This window comes from Arvicanthis niloticus, chromosome 4 (assembly GCF_011762505.2).
Source record: "Arvicanthis niloticus isolate mArvNil1 chromosome 4, mArvNil1.pat.X, whole genome shotgun sequence".
In the NCBI taxonomy this organism is placed as follows: domain Eukaryota; kingdom Metazoa; phylum Chordata; class Mammalia; order Rodentia; family Muridae; genus Arvicanthis; species Arvicanthis niloticus.
Window position 1 is genome coordinate 47,590,626 of NC_047661.1, and position 26,880 is coordinate 47,617,505.

General features: G+C 40.5%; 1 protein-coding gene across 6 annotated transcripts in view; it reads right to left on the reverse strand.

Annotated features, from left to right (window-relative positions):
- Nucleotides 1-26,880, reverse strand: part of Veph1 (ventricular zone expressed PH domain containing 1) — a 208,969-nt gene that overhangs the window by 14,021 nt on the left and 168,068 nt on the right. For 5 of the 6 annotated variants that reach the window (XM_076932482.1, XM_076932483.1, XM_034500909.2 and 2 more), the window contains exon 12: nt 16,914-17,031. In XM_076932482.1, coding sequence (XP_076788597.1) covers nt 16,914-17,031 — 118 coding nt within the window. Of the gene's footprint in view, nt 1-13,904; nt 14,126-16,913; nt 17,032-26,880 lie in introns of those variants that run through there. The other variant, XM_076932485.1, reaches the window with a different exon arrangement.

Sequence of the window (26,880 nt, forward strand, 5' to 3'; positions counted from 1 at the left end):
CTACAAATTGTAAAGCTGCCACAGGTGTGGTAGAAAGAAATTTGATTTTTTTTAATCTCCCTAGTTTGTCCTACTGTAAATAAATCCATTTTCCTTTACTAATTTCTGTTTCCTAATTTGTTTGAGAATACAGGGAAACAAAGAAGGCAGGCCATGGATATGCATATCTGATAATCATTTTGACTCAGCCATCTGTGAAGAAACTGTGTGGTCACCCGATCTCCAAATTTAATACCCCGAGGAGAGCACAGTTGCCAGGATGGTCCCCTCTTCCCCCACTGTAGGTAGTGGTTTCCTGTAAACAGGTATTGGTAAATTGATAACAGAAAAGGCTTTTGCTTTAGGCCTGGTCTTCTTTTTGAAGATTATTATGAGGTTGTTTGGTGTTGTGATTTGGAAAGTTTTGGGTAAATGCCTAAGGTCAAGATTTTGCTCTTAGACAATTTGTAAGGAGAATTTGGAGTAAAACCAGGCACATTTGATACGCTCATCGTGCTGAAGGCCCAGCTGAGCCATTTGCTGATGAGTTGCTTGGTTGCTTGACAGGACCCTTCTGGTTTTGTTTGGCAGAGTGTTCATTTTGCCTGCATTTCTGTAGCCAGGTTTGGCATTAGTGAACCACAAGGCCTGGCTCAGGCTAGCCTTTGTTTGGAGAGGCACTCATTTTTGTCTAGGTATACCTAGCTATATAGTTGGATTTTGTACATGAGTGTTTCCATTTTGGTTTAATCTTTGTTTTGACATTTGAGGCATGACTATCATTTAGACTTTCCTTTGTCACTTTGCAGTACCACTTGATGTGACATAATTTATTTCAAGTGTCTGAAGCTTGAATATCTATCTATCTATCTATCTTTGGAGTTCTGTTGTTATGATATGAAGATGAGAGGACTAAAATTCTCAGTAAAGTTGTCTACATTTGAATATATATACATTTTAAATCTCTGTTGTAATTGGTATAAACATGGGAAATGTTAAATCTATGCTATCTTGGTGGCTTTGGGAAGAATTCTGGATGACTAGTTCTTTTATGATAATTTGTCTGGAGTGTACATATGAGTTTATATACATGCTAGTTAAATGACAAATATCCAGAAAGCTACCAATGAGGCTGTGGAATAAATTTATATACAAACCAAAACTCTAAGGACTTTTATAATCAAGTAATTGTTATTTAGGACTCAGCAGGTCTGTGTTTATTTGATGTTTCTTTTCTTTATTTCAAGTCAAAGTTTTAAAAAAGAAAAACTTAAGCACATATATGGCTTCTGGCTTCTGAGATACCACTACCCCAGCTAGCTGAAGACTATGCTAAACAATTAGAGTGAGTTAAAGAGTTTCCTGTGGTCATGGGAGGCTTGAAAAGAGAAATCTTGCAGGGAAAATTTATGTGCAAGTAGGGTGGTTATTACTGGAGAGTTCTTTAAACCATTTTCTAGTTCTTTGTATGAAAAGAAACAAGACTATCTTAGCACATTGATTCAGTTGTAGTACAGTTTATAAAGGGGCTAACTTTAAAAAAGACAAAAATCAAATATTTAATACATAATTTTATTAGTTTTTTTGTGGGGGGCAGAGTCAGGCTTATTTAAATTTCTCTGAGTTGAAATCGTTTCAATGGTCATATTATAGTTCTAGCTAAATAGGATGTAGTTATACTTGTGTACCAGATGGTTCTGATTTGATACTGCTTTCAAATACTTGTGGAAGATCTTAAATTAAAAGTGCTTGCATAATTATGATGCTATTTTCTTTATCTGTGTTTGTGATACCCTGGGATACAACTCCTGGGATACAACTTCTAGAATGTAAAGCATATAAATGCTTACCAAGCTGGCATCATCAAAGTAAAGATGATTAATAATGATAATTTTTAATATATATGTTCCTAATTATATTATGACCATTATTTTTTGGGGGGAGCACAAACAACTAAACACACTCAAACACATCCAATTCTAAGCAAAACCAATTTAACAGGCTTCAACATTGATCTTGCAGAGTCTCCTCATGTAATGCTCTTGTCAATGGGACACTGAGACAGTTTATATATCCCTAGCCCTCTTGGGTTTTGTTATTGTAACTTTCTTCTCAAGCTTTATAGCTCATCTCTTCATTTTTCTGTTACAAAAGAAGAACAAAACACTCACAGATCTCAATGTCAAGGTTAGTGTTTTTAATAGGCATATCAGCAAGCTGAGGTTAAAGCTGCTCTCCAGACAGAAGGACAAGGGGAAGCTTCCTTCCGACAGCTGTGGAAGATCAGGCAGAACATAAAGGACATAGAGACAAAGATCTCTATAAGTGTGGAAAGGATAGGGGAACTTCCCCACCTGTAATGCAAATTATTTAGGCATTTGAGAATAGATTCTAGGTAAATTCAGCCTAAGAGTCCTTGCTTCTAGATGTGTGTTGCTTTAATTTGATCTCTGACTCAGGACTTTATCTGCCTCCTCCTTCCCAGTGTGGGGCCAGATCAGATAGTCAGGGAAAGAATCTCATCCTGGCAATGGCAGACAGTTAAGCAGCAATGTCTTAAAAATATGTTGAGAAAGGAAAGAATATAATTGAAATGATGTAAGGTTCAAGGCAAACACAGTCCGAACTAAGAGACACCAACAAGGATGAGTCATTGTGCCAGTCCTAAAGCCAAGAGGCTATGAAGAAAGGGTCTTAGGCAATGCTTCCCCGTTCTAGCCTGACTCCTACATATGTATATTCATTTCTGATATCTCTTCCAAGAAAGGACACATTCCAGGAGATTTCACATCAGCTCACCAGTACATGGCATAACATTCCAAATCCCTCCAAACTGAAGAAATGTTAAGGAAGGAGGAAAGGCTGACAGTAAATAGTACAGAAACACAGCAGACCCTCCATGCTCCTAGGCAGCAAGAGGCAGCTGGCTAAGGACAGACATAACCTGCTGATGTTGGACACAACCTGGACAGAGTTAAACTGTCTCACAGCAAAGTCTGCACAGATTCTGGCTTTTGTCTCATGTGTTTCTATAAATTGTAAGTTCAGCATAGTGGAGTGAGCTTAGATTCTCCAGTTCACCTAAATTTTGCATGAATTAATTTTCCTTTCTCACTTTCAGTTTTTAACTTCCTTTGGAATAGCTGGTAAGGTGTGGACCTGAATATTCAGGAACAACTGGGCTGATAGCTTTAAATGTTGACTACTTTCTCATATTGTCAGGGTATGGTAGAGCTTGCCTAGTTTGGGGATATATGGATGTGGCACAGTTGTGCAAAGTTTGTGATAGAAAGAGTCAATCTGTGGAGTGTGTTCTAACCACACTCCTGTCTGTATATGTGTGATATTCTGGACTTCAAGACATTGCCCATAATGTTTTCATGTGATTAAAAGAAAAAAAAAATCTCAACAAATTTCATCCACTTTAGTTCAACACTTGACATCAAACTTTTGACCAATAAACCAAAGTTTAATCTGTGTTAGAAGCATTGGCTATAACACACACCATTATATGATGTATATTTTGTGTATATATACAGACAAGCATATGTGTATTAGGGTATATATAAAGCGTCCATATATTTTCAATACACACATATAAAAACCTCACACATCCTGTTAAGTAAAATGATATTTTTTATAATAGTTCTAGAAAGAACTTGTTTATGAAAAAATGTTTATACGAAGGGATGTGTGACATAAAATATATGCTGCAAATGTCTTCACATGAATTTTTACTTTTTTCCTTCTAAAATGGATATTTGTGCTTTGTTACTATTGACTGAGAAAAACTTCACTACTGAAATTATTCTAAGATACAAGATTTGATGGTTGTGTAACAAATATATCCAAATTGAAACATCTCAGGGGAGGATGGGGTAGGTTCATGAGATTCAGGAAGTAAGCAACTCACAAATCTCAAGAAGTTCCTGAAGCAAACAAGATTCACAAGGCTTCTTACCCCAGGTTATGCAAACACTAAGCATATACCTAGGGTGGAGACTCTCCAACCAGCTGCACTATTGGAAGGAGACTGTGATCTGTCCAGCTGCCTGCAGAGAACTTGGAGATGCAGCTGTCATGAATCCCCATTCAGACTAGGTAGGTTTTTAGTGATGCCTTTGTGTCATCCATGATCCATGCTATAAGCAACCTTTTGCTTAGGCTCCTATAAATTTGTAAAATTAAAAAAAAAACTTCTTACCCATTTGTGTTTTTTCTTTTGAGAACTCTGATTAGTTACATAGGCCCAGATAGTTCCATAGGCTCCTTTTTAAGTTGTTTTCTTATTGTTTTAGTTTTTGATATATATATCCTCTATCAGATGTGTTTTTGGCAAAGACATTTTCTCTATTCTATAGCCTGCCTCATAGGAGATAACAGTCTCCTTTGCAGTACAGATTCTTGATATGAAGTCCTGCTTGTTGTTTGTGGGTTCTAATTCCTGGGCAATCAGGGTCCTATTCACAAGGTTCTTACCTGAGCCTGCATCCTGAAGTGTATTCCCTATTCTTGTTTCAGAGTTTCAGGTGTAACACTGAGATTTCTAAAATTGATTTGTGTTCAGGGTGAGAAAGGAGGATCAAATTTCATTCCTTTACCATATAGATATCCAGTTTCCCCAACAGCATGCTGGCTTTCCTCTAGTGTATTTTTGACATCCTTGTCAAAAATCAGAAGGCTGTAGGGGTGTTGAATTATAACTAGGTTCTTGAATCTTGTCCATTGCGCTGTGTCCACTGATCAACAGCTCTTGCTATATTGCCCAGTTCATTTTAAACATCTGGCTACAAGTGCTCCCTCTGTCAAAGTCCCTTGAGTGCCCGAGACTATAGAAGCAGAGTGTCATGCTATTTTTATTTACAAAAATATTGGTAGATGGACTTCAGAGTGTGTAAGGTAGATGAGAAATCACTTCTCAGTAGCAAATTGAAGAAGATAAGAAAAAACAATTCCACAAAGTACACACACACACACACACACACACACACACACACACACACACACACGATGAAAGTACAGAGACAGGTCCATCTGCGTATTTCTCGGTACTGTATAAGTTTCTTCCAAGCTGGCTTTCCGTCATGCACTAGCTGCCCAGGGGGTATGAATGAAAATGGAATCTCAGAAAGATTTGTGGACCTCCATCCACAGACCGTAAAGGTATGCTTGCCAGCAGAGGGCGTAGGTATGCAGAGAAGGGAAATTTAACTATTCTGCTCTGCAGAAGCAGAAGGTCTTAAACCATATGCACATCTGCAATCTCAGTGGACCCCAATGTACCTGGAAAACTTCAGTTTTGGAGGAAAAACAGCCACAGAAATCCACCCCAACCCCTTCCTTTTTTCTTGCCTTGTGTTATGTCCCCCATCCCTCCACTTCCCATTTCACTATGCTTTAAAAAATAGCTTCTCAGGCTGTGAACTGACTAGGTAATGGAAGATGACCTTGACCTTCGTTCCATCTCCTTGCTTCCACCTCCCCGGTGGTTATTGCAGGAGTGTGCCACTGTGCCTTGTTTTAGTGTAGCGCTCGGATGGAGCCTTCACACTGGGCAAATACTCCACCCACTTTCCACTCCTTCTGTATCTTTTTTTTTTTTTTTTTTTTTAAGGTTTTATACTCTTATTTTTTGTTCCTGTTCACTTACTTAATTATGTTTAATTTTTTTATAACTATTGGATGAATTTTTCATTTTCTTTGTGCCCCTCCACCTTTTGCTTTACTGTACTTTGAGTAGCATTTTAACCTCATCTTTTTTTAAGCTTTATGTTTCTAGTTTTTGTTCTCTTTCCTATATTTATCTAATTTTCTTATTGCTTTAAATCCACATTTTAGGTTAGCATGCAAATAATGGGTTTCTTCATGGCATCATTGTATTTATCAATTTTTTCCTAGATAAATATTTTCCCTTTTATTATCCTCCATTTTTTCTCTTCCCCTTGACAGCATTCTCTGTCTCTCTTCCACTTTCCCTCCATTTATTTAGCCACTGTTACACTTTGCACCCTTTCTTTTGCCTGGTTAATTTGCTACTTCTACATTTACCTTATAGACTTTTAACTTTATGGTACACTTGACATGATTTCTACTATTTTCTGCCTCGTGGGCATTAGTGGGCTTATAGTGATTTCAAGTATATTCCTCAGTCTGAGGTGCTGCTGTCGTAGTGTTTGTTTTATTTTGTCTAAGTGGTGTTAAGGTTTGAACCCTCAAGGGAAGGCTGACCATTAACTAGATCCCCAAATAAAGCAGTGTGGCTCAGTTTTCCCAGCCAAGTCACTCTTATTACTGCAGTGTTCCCAGCAGCTATGCTGTGGAACCAGGCTGGATGCCCTGGGTAAATGGATAAAGAAATGTGGTATCAAAACACAGTGCAGTTTGTTCAGACAGGAAGGAGAAGGAAATGATTTTATTCTCAGAAGTGTGGGTGGAACTGAAGAGAATCCCATTAAGAGAGATAAGTCAGTCTTAGATAAGCATTTAATGTTTTCTCTCTTACAAATATTATTATGGATCTGTGAATACTTATTACATATTTCACAGATCAGTAGAGGGGGAAGAAGAGATGCAAAGTGAGAAGAGAACAGGAGAGGGTAATGGGGGGGGAAACAGATAACATGTTGCTTATTCTTTGGTATTTATAGATTCTTGCTTTAATAAACCTACATGCAAATGTACACACACACACACACACACACATACACACACACGGAGTACTATTGGGGAAGGAGGGAGAGCAACAAAGCCAGAGGAGGTGATTGGATGTAAGCTTGGTTAACATGAACAAGTTACAATGATGTGTATGTTTGAGAATGTCACCATTCTTTTGTATGCCAACTAAAAGTAGTTAATTTACAAGTTGATAAGACATTAGGTTTTGTTTTTGAGACAGACTCTTCCAATGTAGTCCTGGATGGCCTCCAACTCACAATCCTCCTGCTTCAGCCTTGTAAATGCTGGGACCTTCTGAACTCTGTATTTTAAAAGTAATTCCAACTTTCGATCATGGCTATGCTGCCACTGACATGATTTACAAACTGCCATCTATCTGTCTGTGCTTGTTAAACATGGCTGTGTGCTAGGCCTGGAACAATACACGGTTCCTCTTGTGGTTAACTGTCTTGGAGAAGACTCATGTAAATACACCACATGTAATGCAGATATGTAGGCAGAAGACAGAAAGAGTAAAGGGAAAGAGAGTTTATTCAGCCTTAGAGTAGTGGTGTGTGTGTGTGTGTGTGTGTTGCTGCAGCCTAGAGCTAGAAGTTGAAAGATGAGGGGGGAAGAAAGGAATGGAGTTTCAAGATGACAAATCATCTGGGTTGATGAGCACATGTTTATATTGTTATGGATAATTCAGAGTATCAGAACAACAAGCAGAGGCTCATTTTTATGTAATTAACCTATACATAATAGTCAACAACAGCGTGTAATATGATCTGTGAAGTTGTGCACTACAGTGTTGTATGTAATATGATTTGTGAAGGCGTGTTCAACAGTGTGGTGCTGTCTGTGGCACTCTAATAGAGCAGATAAGCCTGTGCTCAAACCTGTGAGGTAGGAGGAAAGATATAAGACAGCCCCAACTCTGCATACATCCAAAATGGATTCTTTCATTTTGTTGAAGTTCTATGAAATTAAATGGCGACATCTCATATTAGTGGACTCTCAAGCTATCTGTGGGCTCATGAGCTGGCCATATTCATGTTGGCATTTGGCACGGAAAGGCATCTAGCCCACAGGAATGGTGTGCACTGAAGGAGAGCCACACCACAGTCCCCAGTTATCTTTAGTGTCTCCACCATGAAGGCCATGCCACACTGATTGGATTTAGAACCCCCTTCTGTTTGCTTTTGTGATAGAAAGGGCAGCATGCTCTCAGACAGAGAATCTTTAGAATCAGTTCTACAGAAGAATCATGATAGAACATTATTTATAAAAGAATTCTCCCATTTTCTTTTAGAATCCATGGAGACTTCCTACTGACAACCACACTCACATTCTAAATATCAAATGACTCAGAGAGTGACTCTGTTGGGGATTATTCAGATTTATGGAGGATGTTAAGTGCCAAAATTCTGAGCTTTTCCTTCTTTCTTTCGCTTTTTTTTTTTTCTTCAGGTTACAAGAACTAAGTCACCCCACATGCTTCAGGCAGCGAGAGTGAGAATCATAACCTATTTCTCCTCCTACTTAAAAAAAAAATGTGGCAGCTTGTAAGTCCTGACAGCCCCAGGGAAGCCCTCTGCCTTCTTTTACTGTTACAGGTCCTGCAGTTCCAAGACTCACTGGCAGCTGTAAAGAGGTTTTGCATGGTTTTCCAGAAGTCAGTTACATTCGGCTACATCTTCTTGCTCAACCTCTGTTCTCTCATTCACTGGAGTAATGGGATGATCCTTGGTATCACCAGACAGTTCTCAGAGGGTTTCTGAGTTATTTCTGGGATTTTGAAATCACTTGCTTTGTACCTTTGTAAAATGACTATTGGAACTGAGTCAGCAATTGGACTGGAAATAGTTTCTATTGTAGTCATTGGCCACGTGTAACAGTTCCCCACTGATTACCACATCAAAGTTCCCGCTCTTGTAAAATCAGAGAGGCAGATCACATCTAAGCAATTAAACCTCGTTTTGGTCTTTACAGCACAGTAGAACATTGTGGAGTAGTTGTTATGGAAGTGTCTAAAATTCCACGTTTTAATTTGGACTGGCCCTAGAGGTTGAAATTTCAATTTCTGGAATTAGCTTATCATGAAGAAAATGCCAGTTCTAGCAGTAGGTAACTGTGTGACCTTGGAGGAAAATGCTGGTTATATCTTTTTTTTTTTCCTTTCCTTTCCTTTCCTTTCCTTTCCTTTCCTTTCCTTTCCTTTCCTTTCCTTTCCTTTCCTTTCCTTTCCTTTCCTTTCCTTCTTTGTAAATTGAGGTCAATAATGACAGTAAAAGAGGAAACACACACGTACAACATGCAGCAACACATTAATTAGAATGATAAAGTAGCATAATCTCAGGGCCTCTCTACCACTCTAGCATGTATGCTTTTTCTCATGCGTTTCAATTCAGTGGTATTGAACACTAAATATTAAGCTCCAGTGAGTTTCTGTGTGAACGAAAGAGACTGGAAGATGGTGATAAGAATTTTAGCTGGCCTAGGATGCATGTGAGGTGACAATACAAGCTAGTTCACGACTGTTGGCTTCTGAAAGACTTGTAGAGCCTTAATCTGGATATGCTAAGAAATACTTCATATTTTTGAATTTCTTTCTTAATGGTTAATTTATTTATGATGTGTTCCCTATTTATGGAGAGGCTGGACAGTAGTTAGAAAATACTGGAACACAGACTATGTGAGAACAATTACTATATTATTGATTAGTTCTTGTGGGGGGGAATACAGAAATCAGACTATTCAGTTCTTTCTATTAGAATCTGTGGGTGTTGTGGCCCTTGGGTGAGGCCCAATGGATGGCGAGGGAGGCTTAACCCACCTCCCTAACAGTACGAGTGTCCATGTCAGCTGACATACAAGTGTGTCACAAATAGAAGATCCTTGCAAACTAGTGAGCCTCAGAATGGGCCCGGAACAGGGAGCTGGCTGCTTCCCAGTCTTTCTGAAGTCCCCTCGGGTGCTGGCAGCCTGGCATGTCCTGATAGTGACAGTGGGATCGTTGGCTACTCCAGAGCACAGGTGGAGATTCCCCATTGGTCCAAAGGTTATATAAAAAAATGCTTGCTACTGTACAATATAGTAGATCTGCACCTGGATAATGGTCTCTGGAGTCTGTTTCCTGGGTTCACAACTCTGCCTCCCTTACCCCCGCCTGGATCCTGGTTCCTACAAGAGTCCAGCCCAACTGCCTTTAGAGGCCTCCTCTCACAGTGGGAAGGGAATCTGACCCAAAGCAGGCACAAGTACAGTCCAGGGTCGTGCACAGTACACAGCATAATACAGCCAGCTGTGAGGCTGGCCACTTGGTTTCTATGTGGTGAGTTCTCTTATGGAAGAAACAGGACCAGACTTCCGTTACCAAGCTCACAATGTTCTATCATATTGTGATGTGTATTTGATATGGTTAATTCATCTTCAAAATCTTGAAGCATTGCATTTTAATATTAAGGAATTTTTGACTTTGCCATTTCTAAATATTAGGTACACATTCATCCATTCAATACGTATTTACGGTATGTTAAGAAACACAAGAAGAGTGCAAGATTTCTTTCATAGAAGGCTCCTGGCTCTAACTGGGTTGTGGATCCCTTCTAAAAGAGGCTCTGCACCATCTTTATCTTTCTTTCTCCAGGCATCCTGTAGAAGACACATAGCCCATGCAAAAGGCACACACTGCACGTGTGAATAATGGGCCGCAATTAGGCCGACTGTTCATGCCCATAGCCCAAATGTTCATTTGTATATCTTAGTCATCTTTCACGCTGGGATTTAAGTACAACAAGAATGCAAATGTTGCCTCCCTGAAGAATACACTTGGTTGCAGGATTATGCTAGACCTTTTGCTTAGATCAAATATATAATTTATATGCCTATATAAAAAGAAGATGAAACCAACAACATATATAAACTCTCCAGGGACTCACAAATGTGAGAATAACAGTTTAGAAGAGGATTTCTCTCCGTCTCAAATCCTCTTCCATGTAGCCCAAGGAAATGAGCAAAGAAATTCAGACACACTGAAGTTTTCAGGGCTAAACATTTTGATCCAATATGTTCTGCTGTAAAGTGTTTGGCCTTGTTAGAGCTTTTTATCACTCTGTGTTCCCAGTCTGTGCTTCATGGTGGGAAAAACAAATAAGACGGTGATGTGCAAAATGTTCTTTTCAAGTGTGTGGCAGCGAATTTGAGAAAATACATATTAAAGGAACGCCTCATACCACTGAGCCCCTTTCCTGGGGCCTCCCTCAGTCAGGCTGACTCAGTTTTTATTGAATTAAGGACTTAAGCTCACTTGGAGTGAACACTCTGAAGAGCCTTCCCAGAGTCACCTAAGAGAGGTACGTTATTGCACCATGCTCTCCAATGAAGCATTTTTGATGCTCCACCTTTTTGCATATGGGTGGTAAAGCTCTAATTAGAACATCTTACAATGGAGGCATTCAATCCCCAAATTTCTTCTTTGCTTGAATCAACTTTTAAAAAACTGAGGTGTTCACTCTGGTATGGCCTTAATCCAGACTCTGTAATCAGCCCACAATCTGTGCATCACAAATGCCCCATCCTTCCCTGCCAGCTTCAACCTTCTGCACCTCTTCCTCTGGGTAATGCATTTTAATTGGTGCCTCTCTGTATGTGAGCCCCTAGCATCTCTGGTCAAACAAACACTGTTTTGCTTTTTTTTTTTCTTTTGTTTTTTAAGATTCAGCCTCAACATCTTGGCAGTTAAAAGGAGGACAAACTTGCCACATGGTTACCTTTAAGATGATAAAATCCATAAAATCCTCAAACTGGAGAAGAAGTTCCCAGAGATGCAGCGTTTACTTGAATTTGTTGTATTGGCTAAATGAAAGCAGGCATCTGGCATGCAGAGCAAGGCACTTTGCTTGTATTCACTCACAATTACGTTTAGTCAGTGTCTTAGCTAGGGTTTTACTGCTGTGAACAGACACCATGGCCAAGGCAACTCTTATAAGGACAACATTTAATTGTGGCTCGCTTACAGGTTCAGAAGTTCAGTCCAGTGTCATGAAGGTGGCAATATGGCATCATCTAGGCAGGCATGGAGCAGGAGGAGTTAAGAGTTCTACATCTTCATCTGAAGGCTGCTAGCAGAATACTGGTTTCCAGGCGGCTAGGATAAGAGTCCTAAAGCCCATGCCCACAGTGACACATCTACTTCAACAAGGCCACACCTTCTAATAGTGCCACTCCCTGGACTGAGCATATACAAACCATCACATTCCACTCCCTGGACCCCATAGGCTTGTTCAAACATATGAGTTTATGGGAGCCATACCTAAACACAGCATAATTTAAAAAAATACGTTTAGCCCAACTTCAAAAGTCCCAATAGTTTATAGCAGTCTCAACAATGTTAAAAGTACAAAATTCAAAGTCTCTTCTGAGATCCATCCAATCACTTAACTGAAATCCCTGAATCAAGCGAGGAAACCAATTGGACAAACTCCAAACTCTTCTTTTTCATCTTTGTTGACTGCAACAAAGTTTTTTTCTCCTGGGCTGGTTCCACTCCCTGTTAGCAGATTTTCTCAGCAGATAGCTCATGGCTCTGGCATCTTGAACATCATGGGATCTACAAGGCAACTTCAATGTTACAGCTTCTTGTTTCAATGTCTGGGATCCACACATGATCTTCTGGACTCCTCCAAAGGACTGACGTCACTTCTCCAGCTCTGCCCTCTGTAGCACTCTAAGCTCAGGTTGATCCATTCCACTGCCGCTGCTGTTTATGGTGATCCTCCCATGGTATTGGCATTTTCGATACACTGGGGTCTTACACTGCAACTAGGCCCCACCAATAGCCTTTCATAGGCTCTCTTCATGGTGCCAAGCCTCAACTCCTTTGAATGACCCCATCAGGCCTGGGCCATCAACTGCAACTGAGGCTTCACCAACGATCTTCCATGGCCTCTCACAGTGCCAAGCCTCAGCTGTTCTTCATGACCCCTTTATGTCTTCAAAACCAGCATCTCCTGGGTAACTCTTACACATAACCAAGTCCAGCTGCAGCACAAGGTACAACCTTGGCTATCTCTGAAAAAGGGCTTCTTTGTGCTCTCAGAAAACACTTCCTAGATCACACTCAATGATCCTGGTCTCTTCTTAATCATCACTAATTTCTTAGCTCCAGCTAGCATCAGTTGTCCCAGTAGTCCCTTTTATTCTGGACTCTAAAGCCAGAGCCACATGGCCAAAGCTGCCAAATTCTGCTGCTTGCTGGGGTTGGAAATATGGCCCCCACTCCCTTATTCTATTATCAGCTTTCTGTTTTCAAACCTCATTGATGCCTAAGCTTGGAGGTCCTGCAACTTCTCTGTAGACTGACCTTGAACTCAGAGATCTGCATGTCTGTCTCCTAAGCACTGAGATTAAAGGTGTGGTCCACCAAGCCTGGATTTAACTTTTTCTTTTTTTTTTTTTCAAGATTTTCTTTTTTTTTTATTGGATATTTTATTTACATTTCAGATGCCATCCCCTTTCCCCATTTCCCCTCCCTAGAAAACCCCTATCCCATACCCCCTTCTCCTTTTTGCCTTTATATATATATTTTTAATGTTAACCAATGGCTTTATAAATTTGGTAATGCTCAATATCAATCAGAAGTGTAACCTAATACCCAACCTAGATATATCAACTATCTTTGACTGGTGAAGACATGTGAACATCTGCCTCCATGTCTGGCCCCCCTCTCTCTTTCTCTCTCATTACCTAGCTCCTCCTCTCCTCCTCCTCCTCTTCTTACTCCTACTCTCCTTACTCCTCCCACCTTAGCTCCTCTTACATATCACCCTTCCTGTTAAAATAAAACTTTTCTCTCAAAATACAGTTAGAGCATAACTATACCAATTTATGTCAGTAAGGTGCATGATAGACCTAATACCTAGTCTATCATTTTGTTGACTAAGCAGAACCTCTGTCATCTCTCCTAAATAAAAGACTTAGTTCTGAACCTGGCTTTTTTTTTTCTTGGCTTTAGGATGAATGTCAGCTGAAAATTATCCTATCAAATCTTTTCTCTCAAAGTAAATAGCAAGGATTGGCTATGAGACTATAAGTTTTCAACCCCATTAGAAATCCAGAATGACTGAGTTAACTGAAATTATGGGAAGCACAAAGCATAGCTTCTAAAACATAGTCAATTTATAGAGACCGCTGAATACCTGGACAGTCCCTATACTACAAAACGTTGGAGCATCTGATCTTCAGCCTTCTGGCCCAGGATCATCTGACAGACCTAGTGATGCAGAATTATTAAGGGCTGATTACTCTGTCTTGGCAGATATAATCAGTCGACTATTCTGCAAGTGTGTCCTTTTCTGGACAGTAATTTGTCTGTAGATGGAAAGAGGCAATTCTTGCCTAGTGGCTGACTCACCACAATTGGAATAACTCCAAAGATGCTCAATTTCTTCTTAGAATCCAAGACAGGAAGCTGTCAGGAGCAGACAGGTCTCTAATCAAAATGAACATTAATACAGAAATGTTTGTAATGTCAATTCTGTGGACTTCTGACGTTTTGAAAACCAACTATTTACATAAGGCAATCTGGACTGTTGTCTGTTAACACCACTCAGCTATTTCTAAAGAAAATATAGAAAACACCCTAACAATAAACTCAAAGCCATGAATTTGCTATAGGCCCTTAACTCACAGGCTAACCATCTCAAATCAGTTAAAAAAGTTAAAGAAGGACTGGGTCTAAGCCCTGTATTCCTAAATGTGTTATATAGGCACAATGCCTATGATAGTAACAATATTCATCTCACTTTTATATTAATAAGAAGCTAGTACCAATGAAAACCTTAAATTTGAAATCAAAGTAAATTTTGTACCATTTAAGAAATTATAACTTCATCTTAATAACAATTATACATATTTCTACCACTAGGTTATGGCTATGCAATAAATCCTAGCCAATCCTCCCTGTTCCAACAAAACCACTACGTTTCCCTAGAAAGACAGCCTAATATTAACCACCTCAGTCCCAAAGCCCAGGGAATAGGGGCACTGACTCTTCATTAACTTCTTCAAGTTGATTATGGGTGTTGAGATATTAGAAGAGGGGTTGGGGGAAGAGTAAATTGATAAGCCTCTGACACTGTGTCTTCACTGCATCCGGCTGGAATTCCAGGACATCAGAGGTTCGAGCAGGTGTGCTCAGCTTGCCTGATGAGTAGATACACCAAGGCTATGTATTCTGCAATATACAATTCTAAGATACTGCCCGGGTTAGAGTTCTTGGGAGCCCCGCTTCCTCTGGGTTCTGTGTGATTGGGGGCAGAGCTGTCATCTTGGATCTGCTCAGTTCCTGGGCCCAGACTGGAAGGAACCAGTGCTCTGGGCTGGGAATGACTTCCTGGGTCCTTGTGGGTCCCAATTACTCCTTGTTTGCGGTGGGCCTTGCTGTCTGCTTACCTAAGATACTGCCTGAGTTAGAGCACCTGGGATCCCCGCTTCCTTTGGGTTCTTAGAGATTGGGGGCAGAGCTGCTGTCTTGGATCTGCTCAGTTCCTGGGCCCAGACCAGAAGGGATTTAACTTTTTCTTCACCTAGAATTTTCTTGGTTCTAGGCTGGCTTTGAATTTAGAGTTCTGTGTGGCTTTGCCTCCTGGGATTAAAGGATTATACTACCATTAAACTTAGCTAGGTGGTATCTTGCCCCAAGGTCACCACTCCCTTAATTCAATTTAATATCCATGAACATGGGATTCAGCTCCATTTCACTTCTTGGTGCCCCTTTAATACTTGAACCACGTATTTTATATTTTTCCTTTCTAAGCTTGCTACACTTGTTTAAAATTCTCTTCATGAGACTTAACTAGAGAACAAAGCCTCTGCTGGGCTTTTTTGAGACTTCTTTTGTCAATGCAATTAATATAAATCTCTATACTTTAGCCTCAGGAAGACTCTTCAGATAATGACTAAAAGCAGTCACATTCTTCACCCAAATATCACAAGAACTGTCTCTCGGCTGCATATTAAAATTCTTCTTCTCTGAAACCTCTGGAGCCAAGCTTACACAGTACAAATCACCCTCAGCAACAGAGTCTTCCATATTCCTATAGGATAGTCTATTAAGCCCCATTTAAAAAATTCTACTGCTTTCCAAATCCAAAGGCCCCAAATCCATATTCTTCTAAACAAAAGCATGGGCAGTTCTATCACAGCAATACCCCAGTCGCTAGTACCAACTTCTGTCTTAGTTAGGATTTTACTGCTGTGAACAGACACCGTGGCCAAGGCAACTCTTATAAAGACAACATTTAATTGTGGCTGGCTTACAGGTTCAGAAGTTCAGTCCATTGTTATCAAGGTGGGAACATGGCAGCATCCAGGCAGGCATGGTGCAGAAGGAGCTAAAAGTTCTATACCTTCATTTGAAGGCTGCTAGCAGAATACTGATTTCCAGGCAGCTAGGATAAGTGTCTTAAAGCCCATGCCCACTGTGACACATCTACTCCAACAAGGCCACACCTACTCCAACAGGGCTACACCATCTAATAGTGCCGCTCCCTGGACTGAGCATATACAAACCACCACAGTCAGGTTAGTAGACTAAAGTCCTTGGGTAGCAGAAAAGATGAGGCATGGTGATGAGGGTTATTAACTGATTGCTGCCAGTGAACATGGTTCATTCACCAAGCAGCATCATAGGGAGTGCTACAGGGCAATATGGACTGGGTGATCAGTCCCTGGTTTAGTGTGGCCTCAGTTCTTTGAAGCTCTGGAACACAGCTGGACAGAACGTTTGTTTTCTCTAATCCTCAGGTTCATTTGGGTGAAATAAAGATTCTTTGAGAGTAAGATGTCCCCCTGTCCCTCCTTTCTTCCTTTTATCCTTTTTTCTTCCCTCCATTTTTCCATTTCTCCCTCCCCTCTTCCTCCTTTAACATAATACTGGAGAGTGAACCTAGGAGTTCACACTTGCTGTGCAAATGCTCTATCACAAATTCAGCCCAGTCTTGTTTTCTTGAGGTCAAAGAGGTCAGAGATGCCTTGGTCTCTTTTCTCACTCTGTCTCTTTCCCTTCTAGCATCTTGGCACTTTTTCCTTTTTAAACACAGCTACTCCAGTGAGATGCCTTTCTTAGTATGAGGTGGAGATCAGACACTGCTCTAAATTAGTACAACATGGGGTATCTACCAAAAAGAAGGGCACTTATTGCCTCTGGGCTCACAGATCCCTGTAAACCCAAGGGTAGGGAGCACAACTGGTTCTTTGTGACAAGTGGGGCCACTCACCGGTTGCCTTTTCAGGGTTGTTGCACATGAAGCATTGCCACGCCCCCGCTGTTTCACTGAAGCCGAACACGTCAAAGAACCGCACTTCTTCCAGATGGAGCTGAAGCCGGTCCAGATCCTGTTTCAGGAATACAGCGCACAAAAAGAATAAGCATGCTTGCTTGCTACAGAGCATCTGACACCAGAAAGAGGGGATGTGGAGCTGGAATGGCTGACTCTGGGACCACGAGAGCATTGGAAGAGACATCTCTTGGTCACCCTTGGAGAAGAGCACTTAGCTCAGGCTCTTCTGTGGGATGGCTCTTCACTATAGAGTGAGAGAGCCTAGCCTCAGGGCTGAGGCTTTCGGTGTAGGGAGAGACATCAGAACCTAAAGTGGCCCAGATTTTTCCTGCATTTGAAACAGCTTCAAAAATTCTATACAGAAAGGATGTCTGAGTGTCACTGTCTTTGAAGGAAATGCTGTTGAAGAAATGGCCTTGTATTCAAATTGTGTGTAAAATTGAGAACTACATGGGTATTATTTATACCACAAACATTTTTTTTATAAGGTTGGCTTTTTAGAGAGTGATGGAAAGTCCAGGGGTGGGCTCATTCCATCTGAGATGAGATTGCTCTCGTCTCCAGTACTATTTAGCCTGATGGTTTATCTCAGATTTATATGCAGATTTTGTTTAATATTCCACAATACAGCTCCGTTGGTTTTAGTGGGAAACCATCCCTGAAATTGTTTGTCAGTAAAGTAGCCATGTTCTGAGTAGTCGAGTGTAATTTGACATACTGAGATGGGTCATTTTTAGGTGGCGTGTGGCACGACGCCATGTCGGTGTGCTCTTATTCAGGAGGGAAGGCAGAGAGAGGTTCCGTTAGGCTATAAGAAGATGAAAAGCTATTAGACTAACCAAATGAACATTTTCTACTGTCTTTGAGGGGCTTTTCTGATATGTAAGGAACCCATCACTTGTGTTTCCTCTCTTAAGAGCTGATTCTTCTAAGAAGGACTTGCCTTCTTGCTGGTCTTGCACACATCTCTTCAACCTAATTTGTGTGTGAGCATTGGTGTACTGTGACTTCACTTTCTTGTCCTTGGTTCTGCACTTTCATCTTTCCTGCTTATTGTGATAACTCTTAGCTCTCGGAAAGGCCAGGTGCTGGATGTGGTGTTTGCATGGCGTCAGGCGGGCCTGGTAGAGCATGGGTGATGGGTTTCCCAGATCCTACCCAGAATTACTGATTCTCCATTTGTCGACACAAATGCTCAGCACACTAAACTTTGAGCAGTTTGAGAACAGAACTCAGTTGGTTTTGGGGGATTTGATTTGTACTTACATGGGAATTCACACATCTGCTTCGAGTCCCTGCCACCGGTTGGGTTTTTTTTTTTTTTTTTTATTGGTCAATAAAGAGAGCCAGTGGCCAATGACTGGACAGGGGGTCAGAGGCAGGACTCTGAGGATTCCCAGAAATAAAATACACATCAGGGAGAAGAAATTGCCAGGGCAGAAGGATGGAAGAGGATACAAACATGAGAGCCATGGAAGACAGAGAACCAACCATGTAAGAATCAGGGAAAAGCAGCTTCAGGGGCCACCCCACTAATTGGGTCTTGGGCAGAAGAGATAAAATGTAGATTTTAGAAAGGAGTAACTCAAGAATATCGAAGGGGGAGAGTGTCTTAGCCGCAAGGAGGTTTGGAAGTGGCCCAGTCTTTGAGCTAGTTAAGGCATATTAAAAAAATAAAAGTTGCATGTGCATTTCTTTCATTTGTGAATTCAGAGCTTTTGGGTGGGTGCAGAGCCACACCCATATCTGCCAGGAGTATAGAGTGGACCGTAAATATTCACCACTTCACTCAGTCTTCTTTGATAACAGCTGTATCCCCAGTATCTAGTATGGCACTGGGAATGGAGTAGCACCATTGGTTTGTAGGTGCAATATAAATCCCGTTTGCCAAAGAACTATATGAAAGGTGCAATGGCAATTTGAAATTCTCTTTAGAGAACATTCATGCTTACCAGAAGATAAACACAATGAGGACAGGGATTTTGTTTGTTGAATTGGATGTTTGAAACCTCAGCCTCTGAAAGTGCTTGTTACACAAATACACACAAAAAAACCCACATCTAATGAAAACCACAGATCAGGCCTTTCAGTGTCTTTATTAAGACAACTGTGCTTTACAATTTGGGATTAGACACTTTGACTGCTTAACATGCTGAGTATAGTATTTTAGATTCCTAATATCAGAGGCATTTCAATAGGCTGTGCACACGTGTGTATGTACATGCAAACACACATGTGCATGCACACACATGCACACATACAAAAATGAATGTTGTTTTAAAAAATGATTTAGAATGTGTTTATTAGAAAAAAAAAACTTTTTTTTAAAAAAAGAATGTTCCCCAAGATAAAGACCAAAGAAGCACCTGGGAGCTTTATAGGTTTCAAAGGATGAAATCCATATTAAAATTTATGGGGAGAAAGCAGATGTTCATAAATATCTGTTTCAAAACTGCAAGGTCTCTGAAGTCTGTCCTTGGCCATCGGCATGCAGATCAGTCTTTGTTTTTTACACAATTAAAGATTAGTTCTTTATTCCCCACAAACATTCCTAGCAAACAAAGGACTTAGCACATAGGGCTCCCTTTATTTTTCTGTTCAGAGACCAGGAATGTCCCAGGTTGTTACCTATCATCCACACTTGCTTTGGCAAAAAGTTACTTGAGAAGTTTAGGACAGATGGTGAGCTACATCCCAGTGCTCAAGTTCTGAAACCAAGAACAGGTTTAGCTCTTCAGAGGATTAAGGTGTTATGCAAAGGGATCCAAGCAAGGAAGATGGATCATAGTTACAGGAACTATTAAAGTTGGTGGTAACAGCCAACTTTAAATAAACAGATGAAGTACATGTAATTTTAACTATCTGTGGAAAGTCAAATTAAGTAAATCACAAAACAAGCCAGTACAGACTACCAGGGATATGTTTTGGGATTCTACATTTTAAATGTGCCTAGGGTCATTATTTTTTTCCATTTATTTTTACCCTCTTTAGTCCTTAGTTTTGCCCAAGAACTGACATTGCCACCTCTTCTCCTCTCCTCTGCTTCTCATCTTCTTCAAAACAAGAGAACTAAAATTGAATTAGAAAAGTACCAACTTTCTTTTAGATATCTAGACTACAGAAGAATGATACAATAGTTCATATCTAATTCTCCATCCCTTTCTGGGTATTTCAGTTCTAATGGGATTGTGGCAGGTGGGGCTTCCGATGATCTACCAGTAATTTTCATCTCATAGTGTCCATCTGCTTGTACAGTCATGTACACTTGAGTATTGGAGGCTCCTCTGTCTTTTTAGAGAATGACAAAGATGACAGAATATCAGTCTCATAGTACACCGCCCCTCCCCCACCTTATATACATAAGATCCTTCTTGCTAGCACATACCTACAAAGGAATTCTATCCTACTGGCCTTGAAGAAACAAGAAATTTGAGGAAAACTATGAGTAGTTTCCAGTAGCTAGCAAGAGACTAAGAACTGTGTTTGTATAGCCATGAATACATTTTATTTATTTATTTATTTATTTATTTTTCCAGCAACCTGGCTTTTCTCAAAGTAAAGAATGATCCTACTTGGAAGAGTCAGTCTTCCAGGTACCTTTCAAATCAGGTCTTAATAAAACCCGAAGGATAATGAAGCTCAAATTGTTTATGTGGGTTTGAGAAACTTACACAATAACACCAGGAAACATGCTCTGAGAAGGATTTTCCTGACAATTGTCAGTTAACACAGTTAAAAAGTCACTGGAGGGAAAATGGTCTTGTAAAGCAGTTGTTTAGATAAGTTCATCTCCAACTTGAGAAAAAAAGTCATTAATGAAATTAAGAAGTTGGAAAACCATAAAGAATCTTGTAAATCCACGTAGGGAAAAATAAGTTAGGCAACAGGGAAAGATGAGTGGACATTCATATCCTATAAAAGTGTGTGTGTGTGTGTGTGTGTGTGTATGGGTAAAGTTGGGGGTGGGGGTGAAGGCAACCAAATAGCTTAGCAGGGAAAGTCACTTGGGTAAAGGAACTTTCCATCAAGCTTGATGACCTGAGTTCAATCCCTGGTATCCATAGTGGAAAGAGGTAACTATTCCTTGAAGCTGTCCTCCAACTTCCATGTGAGCTCATGGTGTGCGTACCACACCACCCTCCAGGTATATAAATAAATGTACTATTTGTTTTTAATGTGCATATGAGCTATGAAACTCACATCGTGGTCTATGTACTGAGAGAGGGTACTGTGAAAGAGTTTTCTAGAAATCAGCCAAAGCATACATCTGGAAGAGCTTTGGCTCCTGGCACATTTAAGTTCTGTTCTAAAGTGCTCTGTGCACAGAAAGAAAACATGGGCTTGCCTCACGCGCTGTGTGTGCTTCTGGTTAGCAGGACTTCCAGCCTCAAAGCTCAAGTATCGGATAAGAAATAGGAAAGTTTCAAGAAGTCCCGAATATTCTTAAATATTAATAAGGACTTCATGCTTTACTAGATATTTCTAGAGTGCTCACTCTAGCTGTATCCCAGACCCAGGTGAAATGAGTTTATAGAGGGAATATAATCAATAATTCATCTTTGTATTGGCCTACATTGGACCGGCATAAAGAAAGAAACACTATGCTGAGTGCATAAATTAGCAAATGAGATTAAAAAAAAATGCCCACCTTATTACTCAATCTTTTTATTCTTTCAGTTACTGGAAAATTCTGCGTTTGAGCTCAATTAATAAAATGTAGTGTCAGAGCAGCTGGTGTGTCGGAGATTATGAATAAAGGGATGAAAGTGGCATAGGTCTGCAGTCCCAGAAAGTGGGACAGGACATTGGAAGATGCCTTCCACTTGTGTGTGTATGTGTGTGTGTGTGGTCACTATAGCGTGTTTTACCATGTGACCTTTGACCCTCCACTTTATGAAAGCTTCATAGAAAGTCTGACTTTTACTCTACTTTGTCACTTTTGGAAATACAGTGACTAGTGCTTTGTTCATATTATGTTTCAATGAATTGTTATTTTACTAACTGAGGTTTGTAGGTCTTATTTCTAATCTATATCAATGGTAACATTTGGGTTTTCTATTTTTATGTTTATTTGAGTACGTTCATTAAAGATTTACACAGTACTTTTCTTTGCTTTTTAAGAAATGGGTCTTGCAATGTTCCCCAGGCTGGCCTCCAACTCTTTTGCTCCAGAAATTCTGCCTTAGCCTCCTTAGCTGGTATGATAATCGCATGCTACCATACTTCTCTAGAGAACATTTCTTTGAAGCTCTAATCTGGGAGCCCAGATTAGCTCAGTGACAAAATACTTGGTTAGCGTGTGCAATGCCTCTTACTTAATCCTCAACAATGCAAATATATCACGACACAATATAACCACATCTCTCTGAGTATTGGCAGGAATTAATTTTATTTAACAAGTATTTAGAATAAAATCAGTCAGACAAGAAGGGTAAGAGTCTGAATTCATCAGTGCCGCATACTGGTTAGCTTTAAGACAGTCAATGTCCCCAGTTTATCAGTTCTTGTTTGGTTTCAACATCAGGAATTTTGGGAGACCTGTTACAAGCATTATACAAAGCTTTCATCTTCAATGCTTCTCAACAGGCTTTCCAAGATATTCGGATGTGCACGCCCTGGAAAACTCTACACTGTTGGGAACAGATGTGAAGATGGCTGATATATTCCTTAAAGGATTTGTATTTGAGGAATTTGTCAATTTCCTGGTACATCTGCTCATACATTCTCACAGCATTTGGTTTCATGTTACAAAGCACATGGTCTGTTCACAAAAGCACACGTTTCATTTTAAAAAATCAGAGACGTCGTTGTTTCAAATCGTGCAATATGGAAAAATGAGATGAGTTGTGCAAATCACTGGGCCTAGTTTGGGCGTTAGTGAACCGTTATAGTGCTTATGGAAGAAGACAAGCTCCAGGTGGGAGAGCGACACAGTGGTGACAGCAAGGAGCCATTCCTGGCATGTGGGATTCAGTACAACATGGATGCCACATGTGAGATAGCTTCCCTCGACTATCATTTTTCCAGCCTAAATTAATAAGGGAAATCTAAGAATGCATGACCAATGAGGTCCCCGCATTAGGCTTCTCACTATCCATAGCAACAACAGACTAGACTCAAATTCTTTGTGTCCTTCAGGAGTCTGTGTCTGGCAGCTGTGACTCTGGTTATGTCACCATGTAGCTGGATCAGAATGCCCATATTTGATTCATGTTAGAGAGAGTTCTTGGCATACTTTTATATAGGCACCAATGAAGATGTTAGAATAGTTGATTTAGTTCAAAAGACAAATCTACACATTCACCTAAGGATAAGGCGAAAAAGAATGTGGTGGACAATGTAGGTTGATGACATAAGAGTTTAAACAAAAAAGTTTATGGAAAAGGTCACAGAGGAGTATGGGGCCAAGTAGGAAAGGAAGGTAGTAGCAATTTGGGTCATGCTGTATAAGCTTTATCAATATTTGATAAACATATTTTTTTCTCATATGTCCCAGGCTGGCCTTGAACTTGTTATGTACTAGAGGATCATCTAGAATCTCCGATTTCCTTGTCTCTGCCTTCCTGGTGCTAGGATGATAGATGTACAGAACTAGGTACAGGTTTATATGGTGCTTCGAGTGGAACCAGGAGCTGTGCACACTGGGCAAGTACTCTGCCAAGAGACATGTTCCCAGTCCCAAACATCACTTCTTTATAAATCAAATTATTTCAGATTTTATATCATTAAAACCTGCAATACATTTTATCAGTGTGAAAACAAGGGCAACAGATTACCGCTGTGTATATATCCAGAGAGCTTTGAGGGTGTTACTGTAGTATCAGCAAAAATATTAGATTTCTAGAAATAACCGCAAGGATTTTATGTTTTCTTTTTCGTTGAAAAACAAAGGATTTTCATTTTTTTTTTTCTAATTGACTACTGTCACCAACATTTAACAGATGTGCCTTGAGCATCTTCTGTGTGGCACTGGACAGGCCTCTTTAGAAGAACCTGCTTTCCCCTCCTTTGGTAAGAAGATAAGAGAACTGCATTACTCAATCAGGGTGTTACTCTGCTGGAAATAAGGTTCTTCTCTTACTCCCTTGTTGATTGATGTGGAAAATCTTAGACCACTGTGGAAATTGGAATAGGCTTGGTCCCCAATGACTCTTGTATTTTAATGCCTGACCCATAGGGAATGGCACTGTTAGGAGATGTGTGACCTTATTGGAGAAAGTGTGTCATTGTAGAGGCAGCTTTTGAGATCTCCCATGTTCAAGCTACTCCTAGTGTGACACACAGTCTCCTTCTGCTCCCTGTGGATCAAAATGTAGAATTCTCAGCTCCTCCAGCCCCATGCCTGCCTGCATGCTGCCACGCCTGGCCCCATGATGATAATGGACTAAGCCTCTGAATCTATAAGCCAGCCTCAATTGAGTGTTTTCCTTTATAGGAGTTGCCTTTGTCATGGTGTCTCTTCACAGCAATTAAACCCTAACTATGACACCCACTATGGGTGATGCCACTTTTGGACAAGTCCAAGGTTATATAAGAAATCTGGCTTAGCATGAGCCAGGGGCAACAAGCCATTGTTTCTCCATGGTTTCTACTTCAGTTCCCACCTTTGAGTTCCTGCTCTGACTTCCCTCGTGATGGACTATTGTCTAGAAGTGTAAGCTAAATAAACCCTTTCCTCCCCGAGTTGCTTTTGGTCATGGTATTTATCATAGCAACAGAAACCTAACTGGGATAGAAGAGTAGATGCACTAAATGTGTGAAATGCAATTAAACTTATGACATTTAGTTATGATGGGTTTATGGGGATATGCCCATATTGTACCTCAAGAAGTATCTGTATCAGGGGAAAGTGAGGACCAGTCTGAGGGGAAGAGTGATATCGGACAACTCTTATTAAAAAAACCATTTAATTGTGGCCAGCTTACAGTTTCAGAGGCTTAGTCCATTATTATCATGGGGGCAGGCATGACAGCATGTAGGCAGGCATGGGGCTGGAGGAGCTGAGAGTTCTACATCTTGATCCACAGGGAGCAGAAAGAGACTGTGTGTCACACTGGGAGTAGCTTGAATATAGGAGACCTCAAAGCCTGCCTTCACAGTGACACACTTTGTCCAACAAGGTCACACATCTCTAATAGTGCCGTTCCCTATGGGTCAGGCATTGAAATATATAAATCAATGGGGGCCAAACCTATTCAAATTACCACAGTGAGCAAGGCTTTTCCACATCAATGAATAATCAAGAGAATTTCACACAAACATGGGCACAGGCCAGTCCAGCCTGGGCAGTTCCTTGACTGATACTACCTCTTCCCAGGTGACTATTGATTACATCAAGTTGACAATAAAAAAACTAGCCAGGACAGCTACTGAACATCATAGTTTAGTGCTGTGGAACTTTGCATCTTTGGTCATGACATGGCCATTACTATCTTGAAATCAGAGCAGGTGTGATTACCGGAATGAAATTCACCTGAGATTCTAGCTGTTCATTTACTTCCTCTGGTGGCATTCCCTTGTCCCCAACTGCGTATAACCCTGCTCAAGCTATGAGTCTCAGGAGGAGCTAGAGTATAGAGAGATGGGAGATTAACCAAAGGAAGACTCCATGAAGCATTAGGGAGGTCATCAACTATGTGATGGACAGGTCATTTTGGTGATGCAGCTGGTTTGTGGTCACGTATACTCCTGTAAGTAAGTATATATGTTATTTTATATAAACCCAATAAACCCACTGGTTCCACTTGCTATACTTGGGTGAAATTTTTCTTTAGTCTGTTGGTGTCCTAATCTGAGGTATATAGATATTTGTTTGCCCTTCCCTAGGAAAGTTATGTAGCCACTACAGTGCACAGCCGCCCACGGTTTACCTTGATGATCTGGGGGACTGCTGCCTACCAAGCAGCACTAGATAGTGTTTTGCCATAGATTGCCTAAAATTTAAAATTTGAATCACTTCTTTTCAAGGCATACTTACTTTTATGTTGCTAAGCAAGGTAGGCATGGATTCTTAATGAACACACCTTTAAAATTTCCTGTTTTTTTTTTTAAACTTTTACAAGTGATATTATACTGTAGACTCCATTCCATTTGTTCCAGTCAAGATATCTCCATGGGGCTGGGGAGATGTCTGGGTAAAGTGCTTGCTACACATGTATGAAGACCTGAATTTGAATCCTCAGAACTCATGAAAGACAGCAAAATGCTGTGTGTCTGTTGTATACCCAGTGTTGAAAGGCTGGAGCAGAGACAGATAGATCTAGGATGGTGTCTGGTAAACCTCTCTCCCTGGAAGTGTGAGAGCCAAGCTTATTGAGAGACTCTGTCTCAAAAAAGTAAGATGGAGAGTGAGGGATATTAATATTGGCTTGTTCATATATTTAAGTATGGGTGAGTGCACCCACTACATGCACAAACATGTATACACGAGCGTGTGCGTGTGTGCGCGCACACACACACACACCCACACCTCTCCATAGTGCCATGCCCACCATCCACGTTATGGTACCCATTACCAGGGGCTGTGTAACTTTTGATCTCACAGGAAACATAAAACAAAGAGCATCCATACCTGCCTCTCTTGTGGTATGAGCAGGGCTGGTTCTTGGACAAACTCTCCAGAATGGAATTTCTGGGTTATAAGATGTTCATGTTAGACTGTAGAGAAGATGTGTGTGTGTGTGTGTGTGTGTGTGTGTGTGTGTGGTGTGTATATGTGTGTGTGTTTCTGCATAGTTAAGGCTTTCTGAGATTTTTTTTTACTGAATGGTGTGACCTAATTTTATGACTGACTAGAAAGTGAGGTACCAGAGATTTATTTTCTTAGAAGTGTTTATGATTCAGTGTGAGGATGAGACCAAAGACCCTGGAGAAGTTCGTGTCTGTTTGGGTGTCCAGTAGAGAC